The 26,945-nt window shown below is 47.5% G+C and overlaps 12 protein-coding genes across 12 annotated transcripts; 5 read left to right on the top strand and 7 right to left on the bottom strand.

Moving 5' to 3' along the window:
- Nucleotides 1–27: 27 nt before the first annotated feature.
- Nucleotides 28–564, bottom strand: TRUGW13939_08924 (uncharacterized protein; the record flags this gene model as incomplete). Its single annotated transcript, XM_035492049.1, has 1 exon — nucleotides 28–564. One exon carries the CDS (start codon nucleotides 562–564, stop codon nucleotides 28–30), a length of 537 nt encoding a protein of 178 aa, XP_035347942.1.
- A 435-nt stretch (nucleotides 565–999) lies between these two features.
- On the bottom strand, nucleotides 1,000–5,675 carry TRUGW13939_08923 (uncharacterized protein; the record flags this gene model as incomplete). Its single annotated transcript, XM_035492048.1, has 11 exons — nucleotides 1,000–1,143; nucleotides 1,211–2,143; nucleotides 2,203–2,880; nucleotides 2,940–2,995; nucleotides 3,042–3,301; nucleotides 3,356–3,621; nucleotides 3,675–4,725; nucleotides 4,785–4,982; nucleotides 5,045–5,093; nucleotides 5,149–5,449; nucleotides 5,520–5,675. The coding sequence occupies 11 exons, from the start codon at nucleotides 5,673–5,675 to the stop codon at nucleotides 1,000–1,002; spliced, it is 4,092 nt and encodes a 1,363-aa protein (XP_035347941.1).
- Nucleotides 5,676–5,959: 284 nt separating this feature from the next.
- Nucleotides 5,960–6,963, top strand: TRUGW13939_08922 (uncharacterized protein; the record flags this gene model as incomplete). The annotated part of the gene is made up of 3 exons (XM_035492047.1): nucleotides 5,960–6,121; nucleotides 6,186–6,741; nucleotides 6,806–6,963. The coding sequence occupies 3 exons, from the start codon at nucleotides 5,960–5,962 to the stop codon at nucleotides 6,961–6,963; spliced, it is 876 nt and encodes a 291-aa protein (XP_035347940.1).
- Nucleotides 6,964–7,254: 291 nt separating this feature from the next.
- On the bottom strand, nucleotides 7,255–9,339 carry TRUGW13939_08921 (uncharacterized protein; the record flags this gene model as incomplete). Its single annotated transcript, XM_035492046.1, has 1 exon — nucleotides 7,255–9,339. One exon carries the CDS (start codon nucleotides 9,337–9,339, stop codon nucleotides 7,255–7,257), a length of 2,085 nt encoding a protein of 694 aa, XP_035347939.1.
- Nucleotides 9,340–10,668: 1,329 nt separating this feature from the next.
- Nucleotides 10,669–12,196, bottom strand: TRUGW13939_08920 (uncharacterized protein; the record flags this gene model as incomplete). Its single annotated transcript, XM_035492045.1, has 3 exons — nucleotides 10,669–11,533; nucleotides 11,587–11,819; nucleotides 11,873–12,196. 3 exons carry the CDS (start codon nucleotides 12,194–12,196, stop codon nucleotides 10,669–10,671), a joined length of 1,422 nt encoding a protein of 473 aa, XP_035347938.1.
- A 1,834-nt stretch (nucleotides 12,197–14,030) lies between these two features.
- TRUGW13939_08919 (uncharacterized protein) lies at nucleotides 14,031–14,717 on the bottom strand (the record flags this gene model as incomplete). Its single annotated transcript, XM_035492044.1, has 2 exons — nucleotides 14,031–14,078; nucleotides 14,136–14,717. The coding sequence occupies 2 exons, from the start codon at nucleotides 14,715–14,717 to the stop codon at nucleotides 14,031–14,033; spliced, it is 630 nt and encodes a 209-aa protein (XP_035347937.1).
- A 480-nt stretch (nucleotides 14,718–15,197) lies between these two features.
- TRUGW13939_08918 (uncharacterized protein) lies at nucleotides 15,198–19,012 on the top strand (the record flags this gene model as incomplete). Its single annotated transcript, XM_035492043.1, has 4 exons — nucleotides 15,198–15,251; nucleotides 15,373–15,699; nucleotides 15,765–16,310; nucleotides 17,351–19,012. 4 exons carry the CDS (start codon nucleotides 15,198–15,200, stop codon nucleotides 19,010–19,012), a joined length of 2,589 nt encoding a protein of 862 aa, XP_035347936.1.
- A 119-nt stretch (nucleotides 19,013–19,131) lies between these two features.
- Nucleotides 19,132–20,172, bottom strand: TRUGW13939_08917 (uncharacterized protein; the record flags this gene model as incomplete). The annotated part of the gene is made up of 1 exon (XM_035492042.1): nucleotides 19,132–20,172. The coding sequence occupies one exon, from the start codon at nucleotides 20,170–20,172 to the stop codon at nucleotides 19,132–19,134; it is 1,041 nt and encodes a 346-aa protein (XP_035347935.1).
- Nucleotides 20,173–20,600: 428 nt separating this feature from the next.
- TRUGW13939_08916 (uncharacterized protein) lies at nucleotides 20,601–21,259 on the top strand (the record flags this gene model as incomplete). The annotated part of the gene is made up of 2 exons (XM_035492041.1): nucleotides 20,601–20,701; nucleotides 20,779–21,259. 2 exons carry the CDS (start codon nucleotides 20,601–20,603, stop codon nucleotides 21,257–21,259), a joined length of 582 nt encoding a protein of 193 aa, XP_035347934.1.
- A 607-nt stretch (nucleotides 21,260–21,866) lies between these two features.
- On the top strand, nucleotides 21,867–23,095 carry TRUGW13939_08915 (uncharacterized protein; the record flags this gene model as incomplete). Its single annotated transcript, XM_035492040.1, has 8 exons — nucleotides 21,867–21,916; nucleotides 21,974–22,118; nucleotides 22,195–22,344; nucleotides 22,427–22,534; nucleotides 22,609–22,749; nucleotides 22,808–22,870; nucleotides 22,931–23,009; nucleotides 23,061–23,095. The coding sequence occupies 8 exons, from the start codon at nucleotides 21,867–21,869 to the stop codon at nucleotides 23,093–23,095; spliced, it is 771 nt and encodes a 256-aa protein (XP_035347933.1).
- Nucleotides 23,096–23,506: 411 nt separating this feature from the next.
- TRUGW13939_08914 (uncharacterized protein) lies at nucleotides 23,507–24,386 on the bottom strand (the record flags this gene model as incomplete). Its single annotated transcript, XM_035492039.1, has 5 exons — nucleotides 23,507–23,547; nucleotides 23,634–23,941; nucleotides 23,998–24,003; nucleotides 24,050–24,090; nucleotides 24,237–24,386. The coding sequence occupies 5 exons, from the start codon at nucleotides 24,384–24,386 to the stop codon at nucleotides 23,507–23,509; spliced, it is 546 nt and encodes a 181-aa protein (XP_035347932.1).
- Nucleotides 24,387–25,658: 1,272 nt separating this feature from the next.
- TRUGW13939_08913 (uncharacterized protein) lies at nucleotides 25,659–26,456 on the top strand (the record flags this gene model as incomplete). The annotated part of the gene is made up of 2 exons (XM_035492038.1): nucleotides 25,659–25,979; nucleotides 26,046–26,456. 2 exons carry the CDS (start codon nucleotides 25,659–25,661, stop codon nucleotides 26,454–26,456), a joined length of 732 nt encoding a protein of 243 aa, XP_035347931.1.
- Nucleotides 26,457–26,945: the final 489 nt, after the last annotated feature.

Below are 26,945 nucleotides of genomic sequence, written 5' to 3'. Positions count from 1 at the left end.
AATTTAACACATATTTTTACCCCCAATTTACACCAACTCAACCACTCGGTCGGTCACCTCTGACGCGCGACATGCAGCATATCCGTAACAGCAATCGAGAATGAATAGAACATCAACGTTCGTGGTGTTTTGTAAATCGTAAACCTTGTCCAGTGCTAGCGAGATCAAGAATCGATCGGCACTGAATCTGGAAGTCTTGCCCAACATGAGGTCTCTGCTGCTGTCGAGTTCGCCGTGTCCAGCGTAATGGACGATAACGATTGATCTTCCGCTTGTTCTCCTTGCGGCAGCGAGGGTTTCACGTATTTTGCCCCGTGCTGTCCATCCAGGTGTTGAATCGTTCTCTTTGATGACCAATTCGTGGGCAGCAGGAAAATGCAAAGCCTGCAACATCATCTGGAAGCGTGCGGTATCTTTATCCGCCTCGGTATCATCTTTTTCCCATCTCATTGACAAACTGTGAGCGTCGGTGTATCTGACCTCATGCTGGCGCACAGCGGCTGTCAGGGTCTCGCGAAACTGGCCGGCTTCGATTGCATCCATTGTTGGGATGGGTGTGGTCATTTTGTGGTTTCAGGGGGATATGAGAGGAAGTAACAGGATGAAGTTTTGTTGTAGAAGAAAGAGGAACAAAGTCTAGATGGCCTCCAGGCAGATTTATAGGCAGAGGGAAGGAAGGCAGAGGGAAGGAAGGCAGGCAGTTGCCATATTAGGCATAGCTCCACAAGTCGCTGTGCGGAATCTTTTCTTTCAACTATACTCATCTTCTCGCGCCCATCTTGCGCTCGTTGTTCTTATAATTTAGAACCTTTTTTCGAGAGGTGTTCTTTCGCTATGGTTATTTTATTTTTCATCGAAGTTAATTTCTCACTTTATTACAGCTTTTAGTTGTGAAGTTATCTCAGCACAGACGGTTCTGGTTTACTTTTTTTTTTTGCAAATTAGGCTGCCCAGGGCATTGCTAGCGCTTGGTGATGATTAGCAATGACGAATAGCCTCTCACTTCTGGTATCGCTTTCTCCAGTTGAAGATAAAAATTAAGTAGGTGGCGAAAAGGGTCATTGTATAGTTGAACATGATGAAGCCAATAAAGATCCCAACATTATTGCCACGCTCGGAGTATGACATGTCGTATTGTGTGATCTGTTTGGTTATCTATTAGCATCACAAACCTTTTTTGGACACGTTGGGGAAAAGGTGATAAACTTACATATTGATCACCATTTGAATAACTACAGTATTCGCACTGTCCAGTTGCTGTCGGGTTGATGAGATAGCCTGACGCAGAAGACATGTTAAAGAACTGGGAGGTGTATTGTTCACAAGTCTCCGAAGGTGGTGCACGAAAGACTGAGATTTCTGATGGGTCACATTGGATTTCCAATGCGTGCATGGCATTCGAGGCAATACCCTCAATAAAGTAGAACAGTGGCGATATGTTATAAAACCAACGCCATCCTGTGGGAGTCAGGGGTGGAGGCGAGAGGGGACCGTTGAATGTGTTCACCACCAGCCAGATAAACCCATTCGCTACCTGTGCCGCAAGAGCAGTTGGGAAGATAGCTGCAGTCAACTGGGCCAGACTAGCAACAAAAAGGGAGTAGAGCTCGTACATCAGGAACGCATATCCTGCACGTGTCGAGATGTAGAAGTAGCCGACCATGTAGTACCAAAGAAGCCAGTAGATGAGCCCGCCGAGCAGCGTGAATGGAATTTCAACCACAAGTGCGCTAATAACAAAGACACTCCAGTGGTACACGCGTGACTCGTTTTCCCGAGCCAAAAACTGGTCGCGGAGGATGACGAAGCGAGGCTCAATTTGAAGGCTCAGCACAGGGCCAGTGATGACACCAACAAAGATTGAAAACATTCGTCCACGGGAGTCCACCAGATTATTCGAGAGTTGGAGAAAAGTTAAGCCGTTCAGCAGTCCCATCCATATGTTCAGCTGTATCTTTCCTAGCACGTAATCCGAGTCACGCCAGTAGTTGGTAAATGCACGGCTGGTGACAACGTGCAATTGCTCCAAGTATGATGCAGCATGAGCCCTATCGGAACTGGGATTTTTGGAAGTGTCTTTTCCGTCAACTATACTTTGAACGTAGTCTTGGGTTTTGGTATATTCGGGTGACTGTTCCCAGGTCTGTCGTTGAAAAGTAAAAGTCAGTTACAGAACCAATAAATGGGAAGTGACAGACGAACCAGAAGCCAGTCCATTCGAGGATCTGCGCTGATGTCCAGCAGGTAGTCCGCTGGGTTTTCGGTATCTCCACAGCGACGCGTATAGCGGGCAAAATAGTCGATAATAGTTGTGCACCGGGGTCCAAGTGGGCCAAAGTACGCTGTCTTACCACCAGGGATAAGCAAAAGCAGTGAGTCAAACAGCTCAATCATCTGGGAAGAGGGTTGATGAATTGTGCACAGAATGGTTTGACCGGCATTTGACAAATTTCGCATAAGTTGGACGATCGAGAGCGCCGAATTCCCATCTAACCCCGAAGTTGGCTCATCAAGGAACAAGAGAATGTCTGGCTTAGCTGCAAGCTCGACACCAATGCTAACACGTTTTCGTCTCTCCAAATTCAGCCCGGCTCCCGGAACGCCGATAATCGCATCAGCAATATCTTCCATATCAAGCATGCGGATAACAGTTTCAATGTAGGCCATCTTTTCTTCCAGAGAAACGGATGCGACACGGCGAAGACGTGCACTAAGTTGGAGCGCTTCTCGCACGGTGCACGAGTTGAGGTGGATATCATTTTGATGCACAAACCCAGTCCTACGTCCCATTGATGCGGGTAGCGTATTCCCGTCCAGCAAAAGATTGCCAGATATGACGCCAATCTGAATTCGCTGGGCCAAAGTATCGAGAAGCGTCGTCTAATATCGGAAAATCGAGTCAGTCTCTTGCTCATCGCCAGTGGGAAAAAAGGACCTACCTTTCCTGCCCCAGACATTCCCATCAGAGCCGTCATAGAGCCCGGCACAAGCCATCCTGATCCATTAGCAACGCTCATTATACCGATGCCATTGCAACATACCAGTAACCTCATGAAGCAGACGTTTTTTGTTGCTTAGATCAAGAGAAAGTCCTCTCCAGGCAAAGAGGTGGTTGTCCTCGCCAAGTGAGCCAGAAGCAAGATCGCCCAAAACTTGGTTGTGCTCGTCAATAGCTTCAGAGCCAGGAGCCGGTTTCTCGATGTCTGATGTGGAAGAGGAAGTACTTTTATATTGAGGTAGATGGCGATAGAAAATCGTTGACATTTGTGCACCGGCGGTGCGGAACCTTTCCATACCGATCCTAAAAGTGGTTACGAGTTAGTGGTAGCTACAAAACGACAGGTCAAGTACTCACATCACCATAATAGAGAAGAAGACATAGAACGCGGCATTAATACCAACATTGCGCCATTTGTGAGCGTGGACAAACCCATATTCAGCTATGAGGTACAAGTTTCCGGATAGCGTCAGATTTCCCGGCACGGATCCAGGTACTGCACATGTTTGATATATTGATTCATTGTATGCAGGTCCCCGTGGAACTGTATCTTGATCACTACATGCGTATGTGCTAGACCCAATTTCGTTGAGCGCGATGGACTCGAACATATAGTACATTGGCTAACAACGGTTAACTCAGCATCGTAATCATCCGCAAAATACATTCCACTTACATTGAGATGTCGAAACCACGAAAGCCAGACCTTCATTCCAGGTGGGGTGATGTAAAACCCGGTATACATGATGAGAGTGTTCACCAGTAATCCCACTGGCAGAACAGCTCGTGTTGGTGAGGTTGTGAAGACAGCAATTGCCCTAAACGTCACGCCGAGGGCTATCATACCTATGTACAATGCCACAAGCCATGTAAAGAAATTCCCTGCTGAGCGCTGAAAATTGATCATCCAGTAGATGGGCAGGGAGTACAGTACAAATACCAGCTTCCAAGGGATGTCGGCAAGGATCTGTCCGAGTGCGTAGGCTCCTGGCCGATAGAACAGCAGGGACTTTTGCTTCAGCAGGATTGGGCGCTGAACGAAAGTGTTGCCAAACTCGGCCGAAGCCTGCAGGCTCATGATTAGAACACAAAAGAACAGGGCTGAGCCGCGTGTAAAAAGCCCTTCTGTAACGTCCTGTTGATTGCGGAACAGGGTGCCTAGGAGGAGGGCCTGGACAATTGTTCCAGCTGCCTCTGCGATCCATGACGCCCTATCAGTGAGATTGACCTGGTAATGGCGAAAGGTGCATTCGTAGACTTGGCGGTAAAACGGCAGAGAGTACCCTGGCGACTTGGGCGGCGAGGGTACCTGTGGAGGGGCCAGGGCCTCTTCCAACGATTGCTGATAGAAACGAGTCTCCTGGAACCTGGTTTGGAAATCAATCGGTTCAACTGGCACTGGCCGTTCTACCCCATCGCGGACAATTCGACCTTTGGGATTTCCGGACATGGAAGCCAGGAAATCCGACACTGACACTCGGGGCGGGCAGCAAAAGCCAAGTGATTCGAAGTATCCTTTCGCCTCGCACATAGGGCCGTAGTATGCAACGTGGCCTTCATTAAGGACCACCACCTTGTCGAATAGGGAAACGGCAGGATCATTGGCCTGGTATAATGACATGACCGTCGCACATCGACTGCGAGTTGTATACTCGCGGAGGACCTTGATGAAGCGAATAGCGGTCGACGAGTCTAGACCTCTAGTTGGGTTATCGAAGCAGAACAGCCTGCAAGCCTCGAAGTCAGTTCGAAAATGTTCCCTGGACTGTCCAGCATGCGAACTCACCCGGCACGTGTGCAAAGAGCCTCGGCCAACGAGACCCGCCGTCGTTGACCGCCACTGACTCCGCGAATATAATCATTACCAACACGAACTGAGGCGGCCTGGTCCAGGCCCATGAGCTTCAGAACCGTTTGGAGGTCTCGTTTAATACATGTTTGGCGATCGGGGTCTGAGGTTGGGCGTCGTGCATTGAGAGCAAACCTATCCGTGGGGATTTATTAGACTTTCGAGGTACCACAGCGAGCCAAATGTCCGAAACCTACCGGAGGGTGGTTTTGACCGATAGAGTAGGGAAATGAACGTCGTCCTCCGCTATCAAGCCCAGTCAGTGGTCATCGCCAAGCACACTCGATTGACGATTGCTTACTCACAAAGGCGACCTTGCCCTGTGTGAGTTTATTTGCGGTGGCGGCGTCGAATGATCCATACCACACATCCCCCTCCATTCCCAAGTATTCTTCACGCATGTTGGCGATGGATTTGAGAAACGTGCTGCAACCGCTCCCTGGTCGGCCGACAACCATCACCATTTCCCCTTCGCCAACAGTCCCGGTGATCTTGTGGAGCAGCACGCGCGATGATGGAGGTTTTCTTGACAACCAGGTAGTCGGTTTTGCCAGATCCAAGAGCTGGGCCAGAGCCACGGAGACATTGCTCACGAGTTGATGCTGTGGAGAGGCGTTGAGCTTAGTATAAACAGGCTCAAACACATGGGCGATTGAAGTTAAATAAACTTACTCCAACACCTGCGCCTATGACAGAGAGATCACGGAGAATTATTTTGCCACAGCCACCGGCGGAGCTGATTTGACGTGACAGAAAGTCGTCCACCAAGTGGTTAATCTCATGGTCATTTGCCGGTTCGCTGCCTTTGGCCTCCGTGGGAGTGTCCATTGTCGGTGAAGCTAGTCGACGTAAAATACAGAAAAATAACAAACCAAGATATTTGGATTTTAAAGTAACCTTCAACTGTCTAGATTTTATGTGCTAGGAACATCTACTGCACTTGTAAAGCACAGAGGCCAAGACCCGGAATACCCAAAGCGGTAATGCTTACTCCTTTCGGCAAACATACTTCCGCGATGGAGATAAAAATAAATCCGACCTCCCTCTCCCCCGAAACCCCCAAACTTCCGACCTCTACCTAATCCCCTTTTTCCTTCTGCCAAGTCAACAAAATGTCAGTTTCTCAAGTCGATCCGGATCAGTACACCCGTGCGGGCTCTATAACAAAAGCTTACTTCCGGGACGTCTACTCGGCAATTGAACCTACTAAGTCCGACCTCTCACAGCAGGGTAAAGTAGCTATCGTTACAGGTGCCGGAAAGGGAATTGGAAGAGTAAAAACCCTGCGGAGAAAAAAAAAAACAAGGGAAAAGATGCGGAACTGACTTGGTATTTCAGGCAATTGCACTGGCCCACGCCAAAGCCGGTGCAGCTGGGATTGTTCTCATTACACGGTTCTCGCAGTCGGCGGAAGAGACAAAGTCAATTATCGAGGCAGACTATCCTCACGTCAAAGTGCTAGCCCTCCCAACGGATATCACGGACGAATCCGAGGTATCACGTTCGATCGACTCGATCAAGAGCACGTTTGGAACAGCACATACCCTCATCAATAACGCAGGGGTCTTCTCCTCCATTGCGACAATTGATCAGGCCGACCCAGCGACGTGGTGGAAAGACTTTGAAGTCAACGTGCGTGGGACATACCTAGTAACCGCGGCGTTTTTACGTTTAGCAGCAGCTAACATACAGCCCACAATTGTGAACCTTGTCAGCACAATCGCGTTAACACCTCCGTCTCTGAGTAGCTACTTTGTTAGCAAGCTTGCAGTTGCAAAGTTTACCGAGTTCCTGCCCTTGGAGAACCCAAACGTAGCGGCCTATAGCCTTTCACCTGGTATTGTGCTCACGGACATGACTTTGGATCCGTTCAAACCTTTTGCAAAGGACACTGGTAAAAAATTTTTCTTACGGTTGTGCATACTGTAAAAAGCTGACATAATTTCGAATTCTTGTAGCCGAACTGACCGGAGCTGTCACCGTGTACCTGGCTGCTAAACGCCCTCAGTATTTGAACGGTCGACACCTGGTGGCGAATTGGGACGTCGAGGAGCTTGAGGCTCGCAAGGATGAACTTATTTCTTCGGACAAATTGAAAGTTGGCCAGTTTATTTAAGGGTTTGAACCTCTGGGGCCGTTCCTCGGTGACTCGACTATCCAGGCACTTATAGACAGAAGTTTATAGCAGCCGAGTAGCAATGTTATCTCTTTTATACTGTTGCGTCGCAATCCCAAGAGTTCAAGATTTAAGCCAGGCTATTATCGCCGTGTCTGATATCCAAAAATGAAAATCCAAATAAATTGGGGTCGTTGCCCTAAAACCGTAATAATATCGCCTGGCAAAGACAATAATTTGCCAGAATAATTTTATCGTACAGGAACTTAGTAGTTAATGTGCTTTGATGACCTATAATATCTCCGGAATGTCGGTCAAAACATCGCTGATTTCATTGCAATACTCGTGCCAAGTCTCAGGATCAACCGTGTCCGCCCAGGACCACAGTGCGTCAAAAGCAGAATCTGGTGTTGGGACGGCTGGTGGCGAAGATTCCTCTGCTAATAAATCAACTTCATCTATAGTTTTTTTATGGCGATGCACGTTGCCAGCGGTGGTATCCTTTGCGCACTGATCGGATCTCAGCAGAGCCATCAAGACATCCACCCGCCCAAGTAGGTACTGTGTGAGATGTGTAGCGCGAGATGCAATAGTATTGGACACCCCACCAGCTTCAAGAATCCGAAGTGAAGTCTCGGCATGTTTCCGGGCTTCGGGAAACCAGTAACATAGGGGGTAAGCCAGCATGAAGCCGATCAGCGTCAGACCAGCATTCCAGACGTACTGATAAATTTCACAACACCCATAGAGAGCATCATGATTTAGGGTACGCGAATGTATGACTTCAATCATGGTGAAAGCATGATGGAGAGCTGTAGTAGCGTGGATATCGGCGTGAGGACTGCGCTGCGGAACTAAACCGCGCGTTGGGAACTGAATAAAGGGGCGATGAAACCAAATCACAATATCGTGATATTGCAGCTCCAGTAGAGTGGATTGCAGTATCCGGGCGGTCGACTCCCCGTTCATCCAACTGTCTTCATCGTAAAATGCATTCCCTTCGATCTCAAAGGTCCTTGGCCGGCGCTTTTTGCTGGAAAGCCGTAGGTTGGCAAATGGAGGAGTCTGTAGCAGGCTGTCCCGCCATCGTTGAAGTTCGCTGATCTCCTGAGATAGAAGCTCAGCGCGCCACTCAATTCGTTCGATAAATTCATGGTTGCACGCTATATCATGATGGGCATTTAAGGCTTCTGCGATCTTTCGTGCTGTTACTGTTAGTGACATTAAGCAACTGTGGAAAGCTATTTCTAAGGGAACTAAATCAGTGGCTATGGAGATCGCACGTGGCCTAGCGCATGTTGTATCTTTCAGGGCCACCGCGGTCGGTTTCCCCAGATAACGCGAGCAGTGAAAGTCAATATGCAGCAGCGTCCACCAGATGCGTTGACGCAGTTCTGCCTCCTCGGCGGGCAGATGGGACGGCGGCTGATGGTGCAAATTGAGCGATTTGGCCAGTCCAATGGCGAGTCCAGTGATATTATACACGGCCTGAAAGTCTCCGGTGTTAAGGAGGAAAAGGGACATGAAGATGTGGCGTTGAATGTCTTGCAGTGATGGTTGGGAATAAACAACGAAATGGCCGCTGTACGCCAAAGCCCTCCGAAAACAAGCGATTGAAATGTCCAGAGCGCTCTGATCTGTATCGGATCCTCCTATTTCAGCACGGAGGCTGAGCAGGCGCTGGTGTAGTCCTGCATGGTATAGTGACTGTAGACAATAAGCCATAATGGCTTCTAGCATAGATTGCGACATGGCAGAAGGCGATTGATTCTGAAGGTCAACACGGTTTACAACAGGAACCAGCCAATAAAACCGAGTCGAATAAAGGTGTAAGAGACGTGCTTGGAGCCCTTGCGCTGAATGTCCCACATCCACGCTGTTGTGTTCCCTCGTTTGCAACAGGCCTGGCGATTCATAAGAGGTTCCTGGCAGCGGCGGCGGGGGATCATTTGGGGCAAGAGACGGTTGCACCGACATCTTTGATACCACTGAGCAAAAGTTGTTAATCCGCGAAGTGAACTCGATCATCGATCCCAGTCCTTCTATCCAAGGGTCAGTTGAGGTATGGTCGACTGAGCCAGACTCCGCCCGGGGCAATTGATCCGGGGCTGTTTGTACAGGCTGAACGGCGTGTTCAGGAACCGGAACTGGAAGCACCGCCGTATGGGCCGCAGAACTGCGTGTAGAGGCTGGCTGCTTCTGTTGCTTCTGTGAGACCGACGGATGAACGCACTGGACCTTGTTGGTGATACACTGGGAACAAGGCACCGCGCCATCGCAGCGGACTCGGTGCAGTCGGCAGTAATCGCATGCTCGGCGGATCTTGCGCCGTTTGGCGACTGGGCCGGATCGCGGGGGTGCGAAGCTGTAGAACATGGTGGACAGGCATTTATTCCATCGATTGGGAGCTTCTGCTTCGTCGTGCAGATGGTCAATGATATCAAGCTAGGTGATGCTGGACGAGTTTCCGTTCTGAGTAATCGGAATACCCCTTTTGGGTTAGCCGCTCGATGGCAAACTTCGGGATCTTGGCAAGCGAGGTCTGAGAGTAAATATAAGATTCTAATATATATAGTAATTAGATTAGTTTATATAAGTGTTTTCTTAATAGTTTGATCTCATCATACAATTCTAAATAACTCTGAATAATTTAGAGGGATTAGCGGGTCATATCCCCAAGGAGGAAAGGCTCGATATGTCGACAATATCAATTGATATGCAAGTGTATATATATATCATTGAATTTTACACAAATCAGTTTCATGTGTTTCTGGTTCCTATTGTGAATTTTGAAAATCTACATGTACATGTGGACGATCCTCATCTCCTCCAATTTCCCCAGATCGTCAACTGGTGGCTGCACCTGTAGTCTTGCGTCATTTGAGTTCTGCATGTCGATCATGATATCAACATCATCTACACCACATATTGAAACTTAGATGATCAGCGGTTGATGATCAATACTTTCAAGCAAAATGTGGAACTTGAGGCGAAAGCGTACGTACGTGTAAATCCGGGGAAAGAAATACTAACTTCTACCTCAACTACCACTCCATAGTAAGACTCCTCTTTAGCATTAATAAAATGTGTATGCATATTGATATATCTACTCCAAAAACCAACTCGGCCATATTGTTACATGCCTGTTGAAAAGGAACAAAAAAAAAACCACGAAATATCAAAAATAATAAAAAAATGTGTTGAAAAAAGTAAGAAATGCTGTGTCAACAGCGACAGTTGGACTTGGTAAACCAAAAAAGAAAAAGAAGTTTAGGCCCAATTTCGGAATCAAATTGTACTTGTTCTCTGAACAAGTTCAATCTTTTTCTCCGTTTTTTTTTGTTCTCTCTCTCCGTCTCTCTGAGAAAGGGGTTTCTTGTAAACAAGAAACACAACAAGACGACCTCACCTCCACTTGCCAGGACCCATGGCGTTGTACAAAAAAAAAAGGTATCAAACATTATAATACAGTAAAGTTCTCTCAAGAACTCAACTCTAGAAAAATCATGAGACACTGTTGCTAGATCTCAATCTAAAAAGAAATAAAAAAAAGGGGGGTATCAGATCTTTAGATCAAGAAGCAAAACGTAAAGGTATATAATCGAAGAAAATTCAAAAAATCATCAGAATCAATGAGCACACGTGATGTCGTGGGAGATCCTGAGAAGTGGAGGAGGATGAAAGGGTCGCTTATAGTAGGAGAATCTAGAGTTGCATCATGACACCGGCGAACAGGCCCAAGGCAAGACCGGCAACGGAGCCGGTAGACATGGGCGCAGCTGCTCCAGAGGTAGTGGCCGAGGCGGCCGATGCTCCCGAAGAACCGGTAGGCGACCCAGCACTTCCAGAGCCGGTTTCAATGAAGACGTGAGGCGCATAGCTGTAGGTTCCCGAAGGGGTGCGAGATGCAGGGGTAGACGATGGGGTGGTCTTGGTTGACGAAGGACTAGTGGTGCTCACGTGCTTGCTGGTCGAGGTTTTGGTGGTGGTAGTTGTTGGGGTAGTAGATGTAGTGGTGGGAGTAGTGCTGGTGGTTGTGGTGGTTGTGGTGGTAGGGGTAGTACTGGTGCTGGTAGTTGTTGGGGTAGTGGACGTGCTCGTAGTGCTGGTGGATGTAGTAGTCGGGGGAGCGCTCGAGGTTGCTGGCGAGGTGGTCGAAGCAGGGCCACTTGGGGCTGGAGCAGAGCTATCTCCGGCCTCGAAGACGTTGATGTTTGCCGTCTGGCCCTTGGGGACAGTGACCACGCAGAAAGCGCCACCACCAGCTCCGTCAGCCGATTCGTTAGAGGTGACTTCGTTCAAGCCGTCGGACGAAGGATCGATTTTGCAGGGGAGACCGTTGCAGCCAGCATCATCTTCGCAAGTGATTTCAACACCATAAGTAGCCGGAGTGTCACGGAAAGGCGTGGCGGGTTCTTGCACAACAGGGTTGTAGCCGATTTTGACAAAGGTATTTCCGTCCGAGTCAGTGTTGGCACCGGCGACAAAGTAGGCCCAGTTTCCGATTGGGTTGTCGCTTGTGCCCCAAATGCAGCCTTCATCACCAGTTCCGGGAGGGTTGATGTAGAAGCTGTTCCAAGTCAGACAAGAAGCAATATCTAGTTATTATCATGATGTACTTACTGCGCAGCAGTTGAGCACCAATAGGAGGGGTCGGGAACGGCAAGAGTGGCAGTTTCCTCAACAAGAGTCGGGATAAGCATTGCTTCGTTTCCAGGGAGAACGGTCTGGCAGAAGGACAGGGGCTTTCCGGCCTTGTTGACGGCGTTCACAGCGCCAGTTCCGTCCGCACAGTATGGCTTCTCGGGGAAAGGTTTTTGGATGGTGCCGCTCTCGTCACAGTAAAGTCCACCATCCTAGGTCTGTCAGATGTCGAATTCGTAACAAAAAAAAGTTCGCAGGTACGTACCATAGAAAGGGGATAGGTGTAGGAGGTGGCTTTAGGGTTCCACTGCATCGAGACCTGTCCAGGAGGGCACGCGTAAGGGCAGTAGCTTCCAGGCTCACAGAGCTGGTTGGGGCTCATGGCCCATCCAGCGTTCTGCTCGTCGGGAGTGACAGCAACCAAGCCAGCGTCGGATGGGAACTCGCATTGTCCACCGCGCTTTTCCGTCTGCTTTTCGGTGTCGGGGTGTCTCCGGTGGTGGAGATGGCCGTGGCTGTGGGCAGCTTCAGCGATGGCGACGAGACCAACGATGGCCGCAAGGCGGCTTGCCATTGTGTTTGCGCGCATGGTGACGTGTGGTGGTGTGTTGTGTTGAGAAAAGAGTCAAGGGTCAAAGGTGCGGTAATCTCAGCCCGGGATCTTTGGGTTCGCGCGCGCGCGAAAACGGCAGTCGAGCAGCAGTGGTGTTGTTCTTTTGAGGTCACCTTCAAGGAGAGAGCAATCGAAAGTCGCGATCGTAGAGAGACCGTGATGATGATGAGAGACGCACTGGTAAACGAAAGACTGTGGTCAGGAAGAGAAACGAAACGAGCGACAGACCAGCGAGCGAACAAAGGCGGGCCAGGGGAGGAGAAGAAGAGGAAAATCCTGTCTGGGCTGGTCTCTGGGGGAGGGAGTGGAGTGGCTCACTCGTGTCGGGCTTGGGGCGAGAGATGAATGGATTGTTATTAGTTAATAATACGGAGTAATGAGTCGGCGCGACGATCGACGACTGTGCTGCGGCCTGTCCAGATCACTGGCTCGCAGGGTCGCATAACGGCGACTGGCTCGGAGACAGGCGACAGGAACTGCGGATCATGGCTCAGGCGTCGCGGTGACTGGCGAGCTGCGCGTGCGATGGAGACTGATGGAGACTCTTTGGGGAGAGGCTATCGCGAACTATACGGCGCCGCGGGGCTTGGCAGGCACCGGCAGCAGCCGCCTAATGCCCAACGGGGGAAGGTGCCAGGGGCTCTGGCGCTAGTGGCGTCGATCGCTCCTTCCTCATCCAGAGGGCCGTGCCTTCCTGCTCGCAAGTTCGTACGTTGCAAGTACGCAGAGTGCGCAGCAGGAAGGAGCGAGCTCTCTCGTATTGCTGTTCCATCACCACCACCACTATCATCATCGTCTCCCTCTCTCTCTCTTCCTCTTCCACTGTCACATTGTCTGTTTCAGCTTTCATTGTCACGCTCCTTTCTTTCAAGCACACGAAACTCAAACTGTCGAGGATTTCTGCCCCGCTGCATGCCAAGAAAGCTCATTTCCGAACAGCCAGGGGTCCGCCCAATCATGGCTGCAATCACCCGTCGAACGGACCCGAACCGTCCAACGAGCCGCTTCGTTGCGTTCGCGCTGCCGACACGGCGCTAACCTTGTCTAGATTGTGTCCTGCGTCTTCGATTGGCAAATGATGTTATTTCACGTCAACCGGCGAATTATTATTGTTGCTATGAGGATGAGAGACATTGAAAGGACGGCTCAAGAGAATATCGTATACGGAGTAGCCAGCCAGACATGCAACGGCTTAACTGTGTTTTATCTATTGACGACCACAATACCGTCACCTCACAAAAGATGCTTTGACAAGCGTCCTTGCTTCCAGTTGCCTGGGCGACTCTTCAACTACAACATGACACCTCAACGTCGTGGTTGACACTTGACACTTGACACTTGACACTCGTACTATTGAAGCGCCCTTGAGAGCAGTCATGTTTAGGTGCCATGCAACATTCCAGTTAATTAAGCTTAGTCCCACGTGGTGATTGCCAACGACGACACCGTCAACCTCCATGATCAGCGACTGAAAGAGATCATCTCGACCGATACTCATAGCGCAAAGTCAATTTGCTGGGCACTCACCGAGAATCGACTCGTCCGTCGATCTGTTAGAATATAACGGTTCCTAGTGAGTACAGCATAGACGTACAGCCATTTTCGCAACACCGAGCTCAGCTGGGTGGCCAAATCCAACCCACAGCCTGCAATTCAATAAGCAATACGAATTACGGTCAGGTTCAAGAATCCAAGCCAATGCTCTACATCGCAATATGCATATATTCGTGTTCATTTGCCGCAAAAACCCATACTATGTCCCATGGAATACCAACACCAAACGCCTCGTATAGTCATTCCATCGTTTCCTTCAAAAGTCAAGTATCATCTGTGGCGCCAATTTTTCTAGATCCTCCACCTATAATTCCAGTTAGATATTTCCTGTACATTTGCATGCAGATAAAAAAAGGAATACCTCAAGGAATCCATCCATTATGGACGGCCGTCCATCGCCCGTATCTTTATTCCCCTCTGTTCTCTCATACGCCGCTCGAGCCAATGCTTCTCGAACAAATATATCAATGTATTTTGCAACCACCTCGTTTGCGTCTTTGGCAATCTTCGTCTTTGGGTTCTGGAAATGATGGTGCAAGAGTTTCGTCAGAAGCTTCGGTGGGATAGCAGGCTCCCCAGACTCGATGTCGCGAGACTTCTCATTCGTAACTATCTCTGCTAGAATATAGTCCGGTTCTTGAGATTGCGACCTTTCTCCATTCACTGAGCCAGACCCAGACCCGTCTTCTGAAGACCCATCATCATCATCATCATTATCGTCCTCCGATTCAACTGTGGCCTTTGATTTTTTCGCGCTGGTCGCTGTTGACTTTCGTCGACTCGCTGAGGGCCCAGGAGTTGTCGTCGATGATGTAGATTTCCTAGATGTAGATTTCGGCTTTGTGGTTTTGGATACGCCTCCTGTCGCAGTTGAGGATTGTTGTCGCGGTGGTTTGAAGGGCAGGCGATTGCGCTTCTTTTGCGCAGCGTCGTCGGGGGCCATGTTTGTAAAAAAAGAACGTTCTTTAGAAATATTATAACTTGAATGTCGATTAAATATCGCTTTGAGAATTGTCTGAGGATGAAGGGTTTGGCGGCTTCCTGGCGTGCGTGTAGAGGGTTAATCATTTCAATGTGCCACGCGTGACCCGCGTCGACAACTATAATCCGTTTACGGTTAGCGTGCAATCCACCTTGACAACGATGCGACTGCCATCTTCTCAGGTATCATTAAATCAATCCCGAATTCTTTTTATTCACGTCATTGACATATTACTTTTGCTTCATTCTATGTTCTATCCTCCACGCTAATCCCTGGCGGAGTCAATCACAAAACTGCTCGACACAGTAATTACATGTGGGGCTCTGTTCGTCGCGTGCGGGCGATTGTTTGTTCCGCTTAATCCCAGTTGCGACAACAGTCAAAACAGCTTCCACTGCAAGACAACTCGACAAGAAGAGATGAGAAAATAAGCCAGGCAAGATGAGCGATGCGTCGAATTCTTTGCTCACCGAGCATCTCAGCTACACCCCTCTTGTAAGTCAATTGCGAATCTCTTGTGTTTTACCTTGCGGGGTGACATTTAGAGAAACCTCACAGGAAAAAGCTCGCGCGACAGAACAGCATATGCTAATACGATATATGCGCTGATATATAGTCCTTGATCGACGACATAATCAACTCAATCAACAATCTCATCTACCAAGCCATATCCAGCCTTGAAACGGGTCTTCTCAACACCCCGCCCGAACGCCTCGGATTCAGCCATGCTGCCAACGCGTCGACGATACCAGACACGGATGCAGATGGGAACATTGAGTATCCTGAAGCGAGAGTGGAGATAGAAAATGGATTGCACCAGCTGGAAACCCTGTTTGAATCCTCGGTCGACAGGTCGTTTGACAAATTCGAAATTTATGTCCTGAGAAACATCCTGACGGTGCCTGATGATATCGTCAACCACATGAAGTTGGCGCATTATGAGGTATTTCGACATTTCGGTTTTTTTATTATTGCAAAGTACAATGGCTAATTCGCGATTGCGTACAGAGTCTGTCCTTTTCTAAGAAGAACCCTGATACCCCCACGCCGGAATCCATCAGCCTACAACGAAAGAAATTACAAGAGACACGGAAACTTCAGCAAGCGCTTCGTCGTGAATCCGCTCAAAACGAAGCTGTCATCACCCAGTTACGCACTATTCTTTCAACTGCACAAGAAGCAAATACGAAACAGACCGACAACCAAAACACAACCGCTGCAAGCCAAGGACTCCCCAGTCTGGGCTTCCTTACCTCTGGCCCAGCTGCGGACATTCTTCGCGTGGGTCAGAACCAGTCTCTCACTACAAACACAGATTTCGTTCTATCCCAGCTGCCAGCGTTACACACTATGACCGAGAAACTACGGGAACAGTTACGTTCTTTGCCAAACACCGCTCCAGAAGGCCAGAATAAGCGCGACGAGAGACAAGATTACATCGACAGTAGGATTAGAATTCACCTGGAACGATCCGGACAACCCGCCTTTGGTGATGGCAATACGGTTATTCCCGGAAGAAAAATTGCCAGTGCCGAGGCCAAAGCCCTCGAGAGCGTGGGCAATATGCTTAATGAGAAGCAATGAACGACTTGGATATTCTTTTTGTGTCATTTTGAATTTCTGGGCTACGTCTGGATTTTGGTCGAGTGTTGGCGTTTGGCGATGAGTTTAAAGCTGGTTGGAATTGGAATAATGACCGGAGTTTTGGTTTATACGTACTACTTTAAGAAACCTGGATTTCGAGTCTGCTGCATGCGTGTACTAACTGCACTCACTACTATGTACTCCTTCAAAATTATATGATGTATCCGAATTACCGGACTTGGGCCGACAACCGAACAATGGCTATTCATTCAGACAACATACAAAACGGGCACTGCTATTCGAGGTACCACAGCATAAACATGCTCCGGAACAAAGAAACAGCTTTCCGAGCCAACTCCAACGGAAAGGATCTATTGGACAACTGTAACAACTGCCGCAATACCCGACGCTTGCGGTCCTCAGACCAACTCTAGCACGCAAATTCTGTACGCATTATTGGAGGCGGAATGCATGCATGCAGTCGCAGGGTACTCATCGGGCTTCAATTTCAGCTCAATGTGGCAGCTATCCAATGGAAACCCTTGCAACGCGGCATTTTCCCCCGCGATGGATGTCGTGACGATGTTGTGACAAAGATGCCACCATCATACGATATGTTTTGACGATGGGCGGTCTTTGTTGTCTACCCCAGACTTTTGCCTCTTTGCGGGGTACTAGCGAAGTGTCCAGACATTAAGTTCTGACAAGTTTATCCACGGTTTCTTGGATTTTGATTCGCAGTCGTAAACGCGTTTCTTTGTTCTTTCGCAAGCCGATTCCCGCTCTTTTTCTCCACTCGTCTGTGCCCTTTTTTGTCTGTCCGTCCGGGGAACCTGGCGAATGCGGATGAATTATTCTTCTCTTTCTTTCTGAAATCATCTGTTTAAAAAAAAAAACCACTTGTTTAATTTGGCCCCCGAGCGATATCGATCATGGCGCAACAAGCACCCGGGACCAAGCGGCTACGCACGCGCCAAGCCTGCATCTCGTGTTCCAGTCGAAAGAGAAAGTGCAATGGTGCTTATCCATGTGACACTTGCTATGGATACGGCTATCCCTGTGGCTATCGTCAGCAACGACGTGTCCGAGAGACTTCCACGCAGAAGGACGTATTATCTACCGATGTGCCTACGAAACAGGTGACGGCCTTGCACGGAGGGGAGAGCCTTCTTCGTGACAGTTCACTGCAGGCTCTGTCGACCCCAGAGGACTCTATGCAAGGCAGCAGCAGTAATGAAGACTTGTTCATGGACCAGCCAGCAAGGTACATCGGGAGGCACTCCCTAGAGGCCTTTCCGAGATATCTCGGGCTTCAGCTGCAATCCGACTTGTTGCCTCAGATGCAGCCTCTGGTGTGGAATCTGCAGGTTAGAGACCAGCCGCAATGCCGCGTGGGTGATACGCTGTGTACTATGGTCACGCTGGACATGGCCAAGGGCTACATCCGGGCATTCTTTGCAGTGGACTTTCCTGCTTGTGGATTCTTGGATTTTGATGCTCTGATCGATCGAACCGAGAAGCATTTCACAGGTACCTCACAGGGCCTGCCGTTTGAGGCGCTTATCGGGGGCATCATTGGCATGTCGTCCATCCTCACGTTGACGAGTAATATACAACCCGAGATTCACATTGTTCGACACGCCGAGAGCATCTTGACAGATCAAGCGATTCTCAACAACCCGAGTATCGATTTTCTCGCAGCTCTATTTTTCCGTTCGCTATACCTCCGGGCAACGGCAACGCCGCATACCACTTGGCTTGCCAGCTGCTCTGCCATGCACACGGCCGAGTCACTGGGACTGCACAAGGAGAGCGGCTTCGACAACTATCCCGGCATGTGGAACTCTACAGCCTGCGGAAGCTTGTTCTGGATGGCATGTGCGGGAAACAGGTTGATATCCCATGAACTGGGCCGCACGCCTGTAATTCTTCATGGCGTCACCAGGAAATTCCCCTATGCAAGTCATGATGAGAGCAATGCCGCAATTCTAACCTATTTGGGCTGTTTTCTTCCCTTGACGGATGGGACAGCTGGGTCTGAGAGCGACGTGGAGCATCTCACGGATCTGTTTGAGGCTGTCAAGGCCTACAAGACGAAAGAACATCCATATCTGACCCTCTTCACGGCAGATGTGTGTTTTTGCCTGCACCGACGGATCCGAGTCAATAACGAGGTTAACATCATCCAACGAGCACACTCGCAACAAATTATATCCATCGGTAATGCCGCCGTACAGGCAGCCACCGTGCTCGCTGAAAAGGGCCAGGCATGGTGGAACATGCTCAGCACTCTATTTCAGTTCTGCTGTGTTTTAATTTCCATGGACTCTGTCGACGCCCTGGGCGATTTGCATTATACTATCCAGACTATTAATTTGATCAAGGATCGATACCCTAGTAGAACCATCTCCGAGGCCTTTTCCGTGCTACAGCTTTTGATTCGGGCTATGAAGCAGAAGAAGGAAAAGGAAGTGTCGTATTTGGATATTCTTGAGGACCTTGAGTCTCCTCCTCTTCCTCCCACGAATGCATCTTCGGTGGCAATGCCACCAGCGGTTGAAGTGCCACAGATGCTGCCGTCGGGAAATGACACGGACTTTTCATTTGATTTTAGGGCTTGGTGCCCGGAAGATCTAGACTGGGTTTTTGCAACTGCGCCGCCTGTACACTGAGTTGGCTTTGTATACGATTGAAGAAATGTTTGTGCTTATGTGTTCATATATGTACAAAATTGCATTGACATTATCAGGACATGATCAAGTTACTATAACGAATATGATGCTCAAGACAATCAATTAAACACAGACTTGGCCATTTGAAACCACTGGTATAGTGTCCCTATTAGACCCGTACTGCTGCGACCAGCATCAGAAAACTCAACACGAAGGACCTTGGCATTCCTAAAAACCCCCTCGTACGGATTCATATGGCCTCCTTCAGTTAAAAAATACGCACGACGGCCATGATCCTCTGGATTCTGAGTCCACGCGCCACACGTAGGGCCCAGCAGTAAATCCGGTCTGACCGGCGTCCCAATGCAGGTCCGCTGCGCACCGGTTTTGAGATCGATCTGCTCAATACTGTTTTGCCGGTGCGTGGTGACGTATGCAACATTGGCGATCTCGTCGATGATAAAGTCGTCCGCCCACATCCACCGATCTGTCACCTCGACAGGATCGCCAATGGACTCCAGCGTGTCAGGGTTGACCTTGATGCTGGCGAAGATGGTTTGCGATGTAGTCGTAAAGTATACGTGATGCGTGCCAGAATGGTATTTTATGCCGTTGACTCCGGGGACGTCGGCTTTTCGCGGATCTGTACTTCGGTCCATCATGTCGTGTTTGTGCCAGCTTCTCACTGATGGTGGGCCTCCTCCTTTTCCTTCTTCTGGGATATCAACGCGCCAGATTTGGCTTGACCATGAATCTGCGAGTAAAAACACTGATCGAGATAACGCGCAGGACCCGTTTAGCCCGCGCGCCTCGGCAGGGAACGTGAGAAAAAGTTCTGGTATAGGGGATTTGTCAGACTTGAACTTGCGCATGTCCAGTTTGTACAACCGACATGGCCCCTTTTCGTCTTTGTCTCGCATGATCGTAATCGTGGATATGTAGAACACGTCAGGCTGTCCTTCAACGATACCTGTGGGATAGTGCTCAAACGTGTGGATGAGGCGAGGTTTCACTGGACCCAGGTCTGGGTTTGTCAGGTAGTACAGCTCTCTCTGATTGTAGGCGGTGATGATTATTGATCCATCGTGTCGAACAACGATGTTTTCGAGTAGGTAATTAGGAGGGAAAGACGCGATTTCTGTGGCTTTTGTTTCTTCCATGGTTGATGTAATGGTATTCGTTGAGAATGGGTAGTTTGGCACAGAGTTGCTTTTTTTTTCCTTTTTTAAATGAGGGGGGACTTGTATCATTGATATAACTGGTCCTGTGACGTATGTCTGGCATTTGTATACGTGTGACAATCTCTTTTAGACATGGATCCCCGCATTTTGCAGCTATTCTTTATGCACGCCGGCAAAATTAATTGAACCTTTCTACGAACCCTAAATTTACGGATAATGCGGGTAACGGACATTTCCTCATGTGAAGGAATATTGTTTCCAGGGTACAGTATACAGACAGGTCAGTGCGAACCTTATAAATACCAACTACAACGTTGCCGTTTAACTAATCTATATTCATTGCTCATTTGACACATCATAAACCCTCAACTTCAATTATCTCAAACGGCACATTGATATTCGTCAAAATGAATAGACTCGGACTACTATACCCCAGTGAGCTTGATGGAGATGCCAAATCCCTGTATGACGAGTTGTATGCATACACGACCACTAAATATGGAACCGGGTTAGTTTCTTGTCCTAAAATACCGGCCCCTAAAAAACATAGTTACTAAAAAAAAACGTTACCTATATAACTTCTAGAAAGGGAATCTATATAACAAAAGACGGCCGCTTTGTCGGTCCATTCGGAGCACATCTCCATATCCCCATTGTTGGCAAACAATTCCTCGGCATGGCCAAGGCAGTCTCTCAACTACCAGGCCTTGCTCCAAAACACCGCGAGATCGCGGTTCTCGTGACCGGCGCCAAATTCAAAGCTGCATATGAGCTATATGGGCACAGACTCCTCGCTCTCGACCGGGGATTAGTGGAAGAAGAGTTTCACGCCATTTTGCGCGGGGAATGCCCCGCAACGTTCACAGATGATGAAAAGTCCGTGTATGCGCTGGCAGATGAGCTTGTCGGCAAGGCCGGTCCACTTTCTCAGGAGAAATGGGATGCTGTAGCAAACCCGATTGGCAAGGATACTGCCGCTGGGCTGGTGCAGGTTGTTGCGTTTTATAGTTATGTTTCTACGATTCTCAATGGGTTTGACTGCAAGGTTCCGGATGAGGATGATTAGCATTGTGTACATTTATTTTTCAGTGTCTTTGGTTAATCTTTTACTGGGGAATAATACATGCAAAACGCCGTAGCAGTTTTTTTTCTTTCTTTCTTGCGAACCTAGGTTTATGATAAATCCAATATGACGTATTGTTTGATATTGCGGATGCAGAAGGTTATATATGTAGTAGCTTCGATGTCTTCTCTATCCGCAGTATAGCCTTGTGATCATTTTTTCACTTTTGATCAATAAACTTAGGATCAATATTATTTACTTACCATCAATGGTATTCCTCATAATAGCTCGTCCGGTTGAACCCAGGGCAATGGGGTTCCGCTCGGCTGTTGCGGTTCCGCGATTAGGGTTCTTGCGGCACAGGTGGGGTAGTGGAGCCCGAGATGTAACCATAACCTGACGTGAAACTATTCGGATATTCGCATAATTCAACTCAACTTGACACAAGAATTGACCTCGGCTGTCTTCTTTTGCTGCTCTGTTAGCCATATAGTTTGATATCATAAATAACCGGGAGTGAGACGAAGAAAAAAAAAGCATCCAACACAACAGGCTATCATTCTATTTTCCTTCGTCCCTGCTCAGTCAGATCAATAGAAATCTTTCAAAGATGCCTTACTCGCTACGAGGCAAAAATGTCCTGGTGACGGCTGGTTCACGGTGAATATCCTGATATAGATCGAGAGAGTTCAAGACTAATTAATTTTTCCTTGTAAGAGGACTTGGTGCTCTTGTCTGTGAGAAATTCGCAGAAAACGGCTCTAATATTGCCATCAACTATTATTCCAACGTCGACTCGGCCAAGGCCTTGGCCAACAGTTTACAAGAGAAATACTCTGTTAAAGTTCATATTATCAAGGGGGTAATATCTCAATTTTTCCTCCTCTTGTACAATCACACTCAATTGATAAAGTTACTAACAAATGTATTCTTTAAAGGACGCAACAGCCGCCGAAGACAATGAGCGACTCGTCAAAGAAACCGTTTCAGAGCTAGGTGGCTTGGATATTATTATCGCCAACGCAGGTTGGACAAGATTTGCAAAACCAGGTGATATATATGACTTGTCTCTTGACGAGTGGAATAGGGTGAGTGTCAAAAGTTATGTCGAATTGGGATTGACTTTTGGGATAATGAAAATAACGTGTATTTTTTTTTCGCTTCCTCTAGTGCTGGCAAGCAAATGTGATGAGCCATTTGCAACTCATGCAAGCAGCAAAGCCAATCTTGGAACAGAACGCCGACGGAGGAGTTTACCTGTTGACTTCATCGATTGCGGTACAGCCACTCGATAAATGATCTTCCCCCGCCAAGTTCTGCAGAAGAGCTAATATGTTATTATATTATTACAGGGTACCTTGACTGGAGGAAGTAGCATGGGCTACTCTGTCACCAAAGCCGCGGGCTTGCATCTCATGAAGCATTTTGCATTCTGCCTCGGACCTAAGATCCGCGTAAATGCAGTCTTGCCGGGTCTTTTGCTTACTGAATGGGTAGGAATCTTTCTCCCCAATCCTTATCTTTTGGGACAGCAGCTGACACCAAGGAAAGGGAAACCAGTATGGCGAGACAGCGATCAACAATATGAAGGAGAAGGCTGCACTGAAGCAAGAGGTAAGCTTTCTTCAAGTCATGCACTACACCAAAACAATACTAACAGTGATACACTTGTAGACTTCCCTCGAAGATTGTGCCAATGTATACATAAATCTCGCTCAAAACAGCTCCATGACTGGACAGGAAGTGATAGTTGGTGAGTTACTAATATTTATGTTAAAATTACTTTGCTTACCACCATTTTTAGATGCTGGGTTGGCGATGGGTAGTCTCCCAAAATAAAACAACTACGTGTACTCGTTAATCGATATTCTTATATCGGACATTACATGTATATGTAGTTTTTATATAATATCGAGAGGATCTAGTTGGGTTGAATTGCCAATAGACATCAATAAAAAATTGTTGTGGTTCGTAATGTTGAATTCATCAAAAGTTGGACTCGAGTCTCGCTGCATACTCCCTTTGGTCGGAGTTGAAAACATCGACCTAGGCACAACGCTGTACAATTAACAACAACTAAATGCTGATATGACAAAACGTTATATAGAAACCCTCTTTGCTGTGATCTCTAAATATGGCATTTAGCTTTTCTATTTAATAATATGTAAAAACCGAAGAGGGAAAATAATTTGTATCTAAATTCTTCTTTCCTTGTGTTTTCTAAATATCCCGATCAATGGCCCTTAGCGCCTAAATATTCTCCTTTTTCAAAAATATCTTATGTGCGAAACCTGTAACGAACCGTCCCGCAGATACAAATTCTTATCGTAGTGTATAACCTCGTGGGAAGTTAGGTCATGAAAATTCCTACTGGTACCTTTAGCAATTTTGCCTAGATTTGTGTCTAGGTAGTAGCGCTGAAGCGAAAATGCAGGGCCAAGGCGTCCCTGGGCGTCATTGACCAAGACTTTAATGGCGACGTCGTCGTCTGGAATGATCTGCGACATACTATCAAAATCTTGAGGTTGGAAATTGGACTCGTCAACTCTTAATGACATCAGATTTCTTCTATCGAGAGAATATGTTAAGGTTTCGCGACCCTCGCGCCACCGTCCAATTTGCTCTATAATAACCATGACGTCGCCCATAAGGAGATATTCCTTTGTTGATTCGATGGTGTACACCCTAGTTACACAATTAGCTTTGAATGGTTCAACTTGAAAGAGACGACGACTACTTACAATCGCCTAGACCATCCCAGTCTACAGTAATAAATGATTTTCATGCGCTTACAAGGGGGCTGTGTGGCTAGCATGTTTTTCCACGGCCCAGGCCTATTGTAGAAGCACTCATAGAAATCAATATCGCCACGACCGCTCATGACTCCAAGCAGCGGTGTAACTCCGATACGGTCGAACATAGGGTTCAATTTGTATCTGTATAGATCGAAAATATTATCATGTGGCAGGTACCAACAAACCTTAGCAAGGGCCGAAGATGTCTGAATGACATTTCTCCAGTAACGGCCAACACTCTGAGCACGGGTTATTTCAACAGGGCAGTCTAATTCCAGGAGTATGAGCTCGGTAAGCTCATAGATCCGAAAGACTCGCTCGGCAGATGACGACATTTTTCAATACCGGTTTCGACTTTGACTTTTTTTCTTGAGAAGCAAGTTGATTCACCAGATTAACCAACGTGGTGGAATTGTTGGCGATTTTGAACGCAGTTGATGTCTTGATGATGAGAAAATAGGCTGCAGGGAACCTAACAAAAGTATTATACTCATTTTTCTATTTGTTACTACAATGATTTATGAGAATGGCTTTTTCTTGAACCTTACGTTTCCAAAGCTCTTTATTAACAAAGACAATGAAACGAGGACAAGGGCAAAGCGCCTCATCGATGGGCACACAAGCGTAGACTATGGAGGAAAGAAAAAAAAGAAGAGAAAAAAACAAGATAAAATAAAAAATAAAAACTGAAAAAGAAAAAGAAAAAAAGGCAAAGGAAATTTGCTACATGTTTGCGTCAAGCACAAAGGCTTCAAGTTTTGTGTGGAATTGACGAGCAATACCAAGAGAACCCCTGGTCTAGGTAATCCTCCCAGCTTTACTGCGTACTACTGTACTAACAATGTTGTGAAGATGATAAAGTTTAAAGTTTTCTATGCATAGTGATCCAAGCTCTATTAAAATCAATATGTCGGTCGCTATTGGCTGGCTTTGAACTGCATGGCTGCATGCTAAAAATAGCAGCAGCCAATCACTATTCCGAGACGGACATCTATAAGCGCTGAGCTGCATCTTTGTTCACAATCACAGCGCTTGCACCAATGCACGCCAATCACCAGGCCCCCTTCAAGATAGGCGCTTCGATGGCTGGCCTATCATGTTCGGAATGTCTTGATTTTCCTATTTTTGCTCATGATGTGCAGGAGCAACGCAGCGTTAGCAGCTGGTCTGGCCGCTTTCGATCCCCTGGTTGGCCGATTGAAACCGTCTCACTTTTGAGCCTGCTAATGGACAATCTAGACATTCCGAATCTTACTGGGTTTGCGGGGTGCTATTCGGTGCCACTCTTTTCCCAAAACACTTGGCGTGGTCTATGTATAGGATCAACTGATGCGCCGCCAGCGCTTAGGCATGCTACGTATGGGCGATTGAACAAGCTGCCAGTTATAATAAGAGCGCATATCCTTGAACTGCATTGCAATCATTGTTTTGGTTCCTATTTTTTTTTTATCAACTTACTTCGATTTCCCGCAAGATTGCTCTGGTTAGCATCTTGGTTCATTCTCTTCTCTTCTTTTTATCACTCACTATAATCTACCTTCTGGTACTCTCTCTTTTCGATTAATACGCACTATTCTCTCTTTTGAAAAAAGAAATTCAGTGTTATAATGGCTTCTGTAACTTCTTCTGTCACCGTCAGTCCGGCCAATGATTTCGACGAGCAAGAGTCGATTTATCTTGCCAGGTCGCGAATTCTTCATCGCATTCGCCTCGGAATTGCAGGCACAATTTTCGTGACAGCAATCGCAGGTTTTGCCTGTGCGACTTCCACCATGCGCCACTACAACGATACACAATGGTATGACTTGGTGGGGTTACCTCTTTGGCCTTTGAATCTGGATACGCGGGGGACCAGTGGCCTGGTTGCAGGCGGAGTTCTCATCTCCTTTCAATCCCTCATATACATAATTACGGCACTTTTACCTTCGGTAAGCAAACTTAGTTTAACCTACACTCAGTTTGAAAAAAAAAGATACTTACTTAGCATCAAACAGCCCCGTCCTCGCACACACAAACTCAATATTATGGCCTCCGCTGTCGCCGTGTCCGGCCTGATCACTGCTACCACCTGTGTAGCCTTTGCTATTCATCTCCCAGCCTCGCCACACCCAACCGGATTTACCACGAGCGAAACCATTCATTCCTGGAGCTGCAAGTGGCAATCAATAGGCAGCGTCAACGCGACCAGTTTGAATGGCGGTCCGTTGAGTGCTCCTTCGGGGTTTTCCACAATCTGCAAAGAGAGCCGTGCAAGCTTCATCCTCTTGAGTGTGCTTATTGGTCTTGAGGTCATCATGGGTATTTCTGCCGTCGCGGGACATCTTTTTGAGCTCAGTGTCGTGAAGAAACGCAAGATGTACAACATGGAAGCTGAACAGTTTGCCATGGCGTCAAAGCATCCTTGAGGATATGACTCATTGTCACAAGAACAAGTCTCCAAGGAACGGTTGTCCGAGGTGGAACTTTTTTTTTTTTTTTTTTTTTTTTTTTTTGGAATATGTGATTGGTCTTTGTAAAAGACATAAGCATATTGGATTATATGGAAATATATGCATGAGATACGGGTGTTTAAAGGATGTATTGATTGATTGACGATTCTTATGTCGATGCTGCACTGTGTGTACAATGGGTTGGGTTTACTTTGACTTGTCATTTTGATGTTTTTATTTCAGTAAAGTAGCGTCTGAGCTGTTTGATATAGTAAACGTCCAAGTCAAATTTGGGAATTCAAGGCTTGAACTACCAAAACAATCTCTTTATAATGGTTTAATGAAGCACTGCTATTACAAGCCAAGGACAGGCGCTCAATATCAAATTATCAAGTAGAAGGAATTTCTGTCCTTTTTTTTCGGTTGAGATTATTGTTTAGTGGTCGTTACACTACCTATCTAAGC

The sequence above is a fragment of the Talaromyces rugulosus genome, chromosome V, assembly GCF_013368755.1.
Source record: "Talaromyces rugulosus chromosome V, complete sequence".
Lineage (NCBI taxonomy): Eukaryota > Fungi > Ascomycota > Eurotiomycetes > Eurotiales > Trichocomaceae > Talaromyces > Talaromyces rugulosus.
Note: the sequence above shows the minus strand (reverse complement) of the source record. Positions and strands in the feature narration are given on the sequence as shown.